This window comes from Solanum pennellii, chromosome 9 (assembly GCF_001406875.1).
Source record: "Solanum pennellii chromosome 9, SPENNV200".
Lineage (NCBI taxonomy): Eukaryota > Viridiplantae > Streptophyta > Magnoliopsida > Solanales > Solanaceae > Solanum > Solanum pennellii.
In genome coordinates, this window is record NC_028645.1 from 13,498,608 (window position 1) to 13,506,360 (window position 7,753).

General features: G+C 34.1%; 1 protein-coding gene across 1 annotated transcript in view; it reads left to right on the top strand.

Moving 5' to 3' along the window:
* Positions 1-1,767: 1,767 nt before the first annotated feature.
* Positions 1,768-7,753, top strand: part of LOC107031781 — a 10,199-nt gene continuing 4,213 nt past the window's right edge. Inside the window, exons 1-3 of the mRNA XM_015233253.2 lie at positions 1,768-2,175; positions 2,431-3,055; positions 6,762-6,892. Coding sequence (XP_015088739.1) covers positions 2,041-2,175; positions 2,431-3,055; positions 6,762-6,892 — 891 coding nt within the window. The 5' untranslated portion in view covers positions 1,768-2,040. The remainder of the gene's footprint in view (positions 2,176-2,430; positions 3,056-6,761; positions 6,893-7,753) is intronic.

Here is a 7,753-nt window from a genome sequence, read left to right on the forward strand (position 1 = left end):
AAATGAAAAGGAGAAAGAGCTTTTTTTATAGATGTTGAGGTGAGTAAGGGGGGGTTTGCTGGCTTTTTCTACGACAGACATGTCAAGCTGTAAAAAAAGTGACGAAAATAAATAAAAAAAGAGAAAAATTACCTTGAGTATGCCCTTTTTGTCGTAGGCCCACAATCTGTAATTGAAGATAAAATTATGGAGACAATGTATCTATTCATAGATGTCATGTGGTGCGATAAAATCCTTCTCCCAATTCAATTATAATTTCTTTTTGGCTTGGGACTAAAACATATATATGAGTATGAAATTGAGTAGGATTACAATTCCTAATTGAATTATAATTTCTTTTTGGTTTGGGCAATAAACCATGTATAGGAATATGAAATTGAGTAGGATTACAATTGTTAATTCAATTATAATTCATTTTAACTAAGGTGAATTTAGTAACCAGTTAATGCTTCAAGCCTAGTCTCTAAAAGATAAAATATCTCGACAAAACTTGAAGCAGGGGGCATTTGTAATCATTTAAAATTTATTACATATAAATTTATAAAATGATCCGGATTATATTGAATTCATAAATATGTTAATCCAAATAAATATTGTGGATTGATATAATTGAGTTAAATATTTAAGTCCAATAAATATGGATTTAATTAAAGTCTAAATTAATTGATTTGGCTACATTGGATGAACCCAATATGTTAAACTCAATCTCATCTCATTCTAGAGCCCATCTTGGCGCCACGTGTGCAGATGATGTGGCATGCCAAGTCAAATAAGAAAACCAATAGAATCATGACATGTGTCAAAGATGACAAGCCCGCTCCATAAAGCCCAAATGACATGTCACTTAAATCTGATTGGCTGAACGGAATCCTATTCCAATCGCAACTCCTCTATTCTAAAACTATAAATAGGGGTCCTCATAATTCAAAAAAAGGACAGAAAATTCTAAACAAGAAGCTAGAGAAACTCCGTGGTACAAAAGCCATTTAACTCTCTACAAAGCTACAAGTTTAAGAATTCAAGCATTCAAGTTCAAGAACGATCAATATCAAGACCACCGAATTCAAGAACAAGCTTTAAAGCCCTTGAATTTATATTTGAAAAGGCGAATTCAGAGGAATTATAGAGATTGTAACACTCACATTTGAAATAATAAAATTGATTGTTGCTATAATTTTCCGTTCTTGGTTATTGTTTTCTCGACGCGAATTTTACTGTCTACAATAACCCCTAAACTTATTTTATAAGTAATTTTCTAGCCCTTTTCGGTTTACGTGGCACTAACTTGAAAAAAAAGTCAAACAGCGTTGGGCCCACAAGATAGTGTCATGTATGCCCAAAAAGGGTAGAAAATTATTAATAAAATAAGTTCATGGGGTTAATAGTATCTTAGTATAGTATATGTCCAAAGGGGTAGAAAATTATTAATAAAATAAGTTCAGGAGGTTAATAGGACATGAGTATGATATAAGTGTGTCCCTGAGATTTCGAACATATATTGAAAAACACTTGTGTATTATTCCAAAAATTTACTAAGATATTATAATTTAATTGTCACCCCTAATTGTTACAACATACATCCAAAATTTTATGGCCGCAATTATCCTTTAATTTCCAGTAAACTCAAAAAATAAAAAATAAAATAACCAATCTATCCTTAAATGTATAAAATTACAATCAAATTCAATTATTCTTTTTTAAAAAAAAAATTGTATAAAATTATAATAAATTCCAAATTGTTTCGACTTTCTGCAAGAAAAAGATGTCTAGGATTTATAGTAGATGGTACACGTACAAGTCAAAACGACGAAAAGACCCTCGAAATTCTTCAAATTTTCATTTCTTCTCCTTCCTCCTACAAACCCTAGATAGAATCTTATCACGCGATCGATTTCGATAGCAGTTCGATCCTATTCCACTGCGTGATCCTTAAGTTTTCTGTCGGAACTTGCAATTTCTTCAACTTCTCAACAGTTGTTTGCTGAAAAAATGAAATTTGTATAAGATTTGATCTGACGGAAGTTCAGATATAGCTGTGGAATGGGCAGAAGTAGAATTTTAGCGATCATTTTCATATTGTTAATCGTTTCAGCAACTTCAAACGCAAAACTATTCGATTCCAGGAAGTTAGTTGATTTGGCTCCAATACAAAGCACCAATTCATCTTCTGAACAGGTAAAATTCCTCTTTGCATTTTCTTATGTATGTTTTTGTGATTTAAATGTGCTATTGATTTTTAGATGGAATTATCAGCTTGCAGTGTATTGTTTAGGTATATGTTATAGTGAATTGGTGATGTAAGATACATCTACTAATCTATGTGTTGTCATTCATTTGTTTCGATGGAGTTAATAGTGTTAGAAATAAACTTTTTTGATATATATATGTTAGTGCTAGGTGATATAGATACTAAGACTTATTTTTATCTAGATTTCTGCATCAAATACTCCAGTTGAGGGTGAAAAGAAAGTCAATGGAAGCACAGTCAATGATAACAAGTCTGTAATCGCAAAAGAGAAGCCTGAAAATCCTAAGAGAAACAATGATCCACCAAAAACAAGGCCAGAGGAACTAAATTCAACTTTAGTCAATGATGGGAGATCACAAACTGAAAAACAAAATCCTAAAGATCCTCAAGTAATCGATGATGCACCTAAAGATTTGAAGGACCAGAATTCAACTGTAGTCAATGATGGAAGCTCAAAAGCTGAAACTGAACAGCGTAAAGATCCTCAGGGAAGAAATGGTCCAACAAAGATTGATCCAAAAGAACTGAATACCACTGTAGTGAATGATGGGAGCTCTAAAGCTGACAAAGAGAAGCCTAAAGATCCTCAGCCTCAGGGAGGCAATCACTTGCCAAAATTGGATCCCGATGGGTCTAAAAATGATAAAAATGTGACTGTTGAAACCCCTCCACCTGTGAATGAAGAAAAGAAGAAAATAGATGAAACAATAAACTCGGAAGTGAACACCAATGAGAGCTGTCAGAAGGCTACAAAAATGTGCAGGATTGGACAAACCCTGCTTGCATGCATTCAGACTCCCCAGAATGGTAAACCTTTTTGCTCATGAGACACACATGTTTCATTTAATAATAAATTTGACTATAAACCAACTGATATGTACTGGTTTACAACTGATTACTAGTTGCATCTTGTTTTAAGTTGAAGATTTTAAAGCCTGATATTTTGCTACATAGAGCTGTAGGAAAAGCTAGACCGACATCGTACTAATCACTGCTATCTAATGTTTCAGTAGTGTAACATTTAAAGCTTGCACCTAATATTATCCTTGGGAGCTTGGCGGCGCTTGTTGTAGTTTATTCACAGAACTAGAATTCTCCTGATATGTTTAAGATTTTTTTTTAATTCCTTGTGAGAGATTTTATTTTTGAAAATAAAACACATAAAATATTAGTATTAGGCAATTGAATATAGCATTTTGTCTAGGCAATTGAATATAGCAAAAACTTTTTTTTTGAGACTGGTAAGGTTGAAATTTTCAGCATTAAGGGTACGGTGGCTACCTCCAAAAAGGGATATTTATAGATTTCCTATCAAATCTATAATCTGAGATTATTTGCAAAAACTTCTCATATAACATGACTTTTTTCTGCATCGGTGCTTAGGGGAGAGATTTGCTATCCTTGCTAGAATTTATCATGAGCACTTCATTGTGTATTGAGCCTCCGGGGCTTTGGTCTAATGGTAAGAGCTCAATGGGTGATGTGTGTTCGAACCCTACAACAAAAGTTTTGTATTCAAGTGGAGAATGTAGAGGGACGGGTTTATGTCCACTAAGGCCTCATTTGTTTTTTAAGATTCAAGCATCTAAATCTGAATGAACATCTGAAAACTAAGATGTGCATTAAGCTTTAGATGTTTGAATCTGAATATGAAGATGTTGTATGAGATCGAAATACTAAATAATTAAGCATATTTATCTTTTGATTGTCTCGATGTATAAGATTTGTCTTTATTTAAAAGTTAGTTATTATAAAATTTTATAGAATACTAAATTAATCTACTACTCTTATCAATAGCAACAAATTATAAATTATTTTGGCGGTTGGTGGTGGTTGTCGGTGTCGATTAGGGATGTTGTTAGTTAATGCTGGTGTTGTGGGTTGTAGATAGTGTTGATGGTAGCCGGCAATAGTGATGGTGGATGATATAGCTAATGGCGATGATGATTGATGACAGTGGTTGGCAATACATAGCGGTGACTAATAGTGATTGATGGTTGTTGTGATGATTGTAAATGGTGGCTAGTGGTTGTGGCCAAGTATGGTGGCTAGTGGTTGTGGCCTAGTATGGTGGCCGGTGGTTGTGGGGTGGCAACAACGGTAGTTTACAATGGCTGGTGATGTCTGTAGCGATGAATGAACGAAATTGATGAACTACGATCTTTGTAAAAATCTTTGAATAAGCTTTCTATTGATATTAAAACTTTGTTACATATCTTAATTATTCTGATGTATTCAAACCCATTAAGTGGTTAAAACATTAAACAAAACTTAATGGTTAAGATCTTAATTATTAGAATTTAGACCTACAAATCAACGGACTTAATAACCGAAATTTGAATGATTATGATTTAAGACTTCCATTCAGTGTAAACAAATTAGGTCTAAGTATTGAACCGTGCATCATTAACCCTTTGGAGTTTCTCAGTTGCCAAAAGAACTTCATTGTGTACTAATATTATATTGCTATTGATGATAGGGGCTATTGTCGACAGTCTCAGGTTTGCGTCTTACTCGTTTATGATGGAACTTAGATTTTCTGTACCAAGTTGCATATAAAGGCGTGAAACCACTTTATGATGAATTTGAAGATATGAGCTATTCTCTCCTCTCAAAATTTCCATAAAGACTTGCCTAATGCCCATTTGTTTTCACTTAAACGGTGTTTTGATTCCGTTAAGTGTTTTTTTCCTTCTTCAACCACTTATTTGCTATGAACAAATCTGGTTCATTCAGATTATGTACGTAACTTTAGAATCATTAACATGTTTGCTTAAAGATTTCATCAAAGGTGACCTTTTACTACAACTACACAACCACCACAATTAGTGTCCATCGCACAACCACTATGGGTTGTTCTCATTGCCAACCACCACTCCCAGCCACCTCAACAACCAATACTGGCCACCACCATAAACTACTACCACAAATTACTACCACCAACCATCACCTCAAGACCATCAGGGCCACCAACTAGCTTTTAGAGTGTATGGCATCAAACAATTTTTACAATGAAGGTGGGTTAACGTTTTCTCTAATATTTTGTGAATACTATATTAATTAGTATCTATTTTGTTTAAACTGTTAAGTTAGTATTTTATTTTGAATTTTATAGTAATTCTTTTTTTTTTTTTTAAATGATAAATTATACTTTAAGATAATGAGAAGACGAAGAGTCTTATTCTTCTAGTTGCAAAATTTATAAACACATCTTGATAAGCAGATCTATATTTGGATTCTAACATCGTAATCTAAGAAAAAACAAATGGGGACTACAAGTGTTCGATTCATGAGTTGTATTCCCTTTTTCGACTTTCCATCCCCAATCCCTTAATAAATTGCATGCATTGAATATATTATTGGTTTTATTAAGTAAAATCGTTATTTCACTATCATCCTTTGAAGGAAGTAATTATGTGATAACATCACAATCTCTTCAAGTAGGAAGGTATATGGGTTCTTTTTGCAGTTGGTCTTCTTCTATTGTGGGTATAACTTAATCTTATTCGTATTTTACAGGAAGTATTCCATGCACTTCTCTTTTTTGATGGGTGTCTTCTGAATTGATTGATTCCTTACAGTTGATCTTCTTGTCTTTTTCTTTTGTGCTGGTCTATGATCATGCCCAAGTGCACAAGCAAATTAGGAAGTCTTCAATATTTTAAAAGAAAGGAAAGCAATGGATGTAGAACTGGTGGAAAACTAAAAATTAAAGAGAGTGAGAGCTGAGAGGAACAGAAGAAAGACCAACTTAATTACAAAACCAATTAAACAAAATAAGTGGAGAACCGAGAAACCAAAATTAGAAGAGAGGCAAAGCAGAAATGAAAAAATCAAAAAATTTTACATTTCAGAAAACACAGTTGAAATTAGAAATAGAAGTAGGAGAAAAATCAAGGATGGAAATGAATGACCTTTCATAAATGTTCCCTTCAATTCATTGCGAGATCGGGAACTCACGCACATAAAGACGGAACTACGATAGAACTTCCCAGTTAAAACCTGCATAAATGTATTTGCGACGACAACTTACCTTATGATCCTATTGATCAGGGTGTTGATAATCATAGAGAATAATAAATATAGATGTTCTAAAATAAAAAGAATCTCCAACATTACCAGTTTCAAAAAAAAAAAGGAGAAAAGGCCTTCACTTTTATTAGGATTTGCATCAGTTCAATCACAATTTTATTTCCTCTAATTTCTATCATACTGGGAAAATGAGCCTGAAAACATAGAAGTATAGTGAGCAGAGAGAGAGAGAGAGAGCAACAAGTATGTCATCTAGAAGTTGAAGTTTTTCATCCCTTGTTCCATTAGCTTGTGATCAGTGTTTTTTTCTTTGCTCCCATGCCAATGTAACAGAGGCACAGACTCTCTCTCTCTTTCTGTGTGTGATTCACCTTTCTGCTCGCTCCCATTGACCTTGCAAATAAGCTTTATAATAGTCTTGTCATGGTAAGTGAAATATGTCATTAATATCTATGATAGGTTTGCTTTTTATGATATACAGGATCTACTGAATTGTTATTTGTGGTGCAAAATGAAGGGGAAAAAGGAGTCAAAGTAAATATCAATATCCAACCTCCTCTAGATGGTTCTCCACAACCTCCTATTGAAATACCCAAACATCAAGTGGAAAAGGTATATATACAATTTCTTGATATTGACTTGCCCCCTCCCTTCCCCAGCTGAGGGTAGGAAACAACCTCTCTACCTCCAAGGTAGGGGTAAGGTCTGCGTACACACTACTCTCACTAGACCCCCCACTTTGTGGAATTACACTAGTTATGTTGTATCTTGAGGTGATAATGTAAAGAGAAGAATTAACTTGGGCATATCGCATGCATTTTAACTTCTATTGCTGCATTGACTAACTGATTACTGTTACCCGTGAATGGATTTAATATGTTCTTTTTTTTTGTTTGTTTGAGAATGAATGCATTTTCTGGCAAATGGAATGTAGAATTGGTAGGAAACGGAAATATCTTCCCACCTATATAGAGCCGGTTTGGATGGACTTACAACTTTTGGCTTATTTTTGTTTTTTGCCTTAAAGACAAGTGCTTAAAGCACTTCTACACTTTACCAAATACTACAGAAGTGCTTAAAAGCTATTTTGGCTTAAAAGCACATAAAATAAACCCAATCCAAACAGGCTCTAATTGTCTTACTTCCAATTGTTTCTTATCTATGTTTTTTAAGCAGCTCAAATGTATTACATAGGAATTCCTGAGAGGAGTTTTTTCTTACAGTTAGTTTCTTTCTTTATCCAGCCTTACTGTTGGGGTTATATTTCACAAGGAATGTTGGGTAGAATTCTCAATTGTTCTTCTCGGGGCTCTCCCAGGGAGGTCCCTTGTCACAACTGAACAGCACTACAAGGATCGGTCTTTTCTTAGGATTTGCATTAGACACCCACATATACATATTCCTTTCGCTTCCAATCATGGAGATATTATGAAAGTTCTATTTTATTTTATTTTGGGGGGGGGGGGGGGGGGG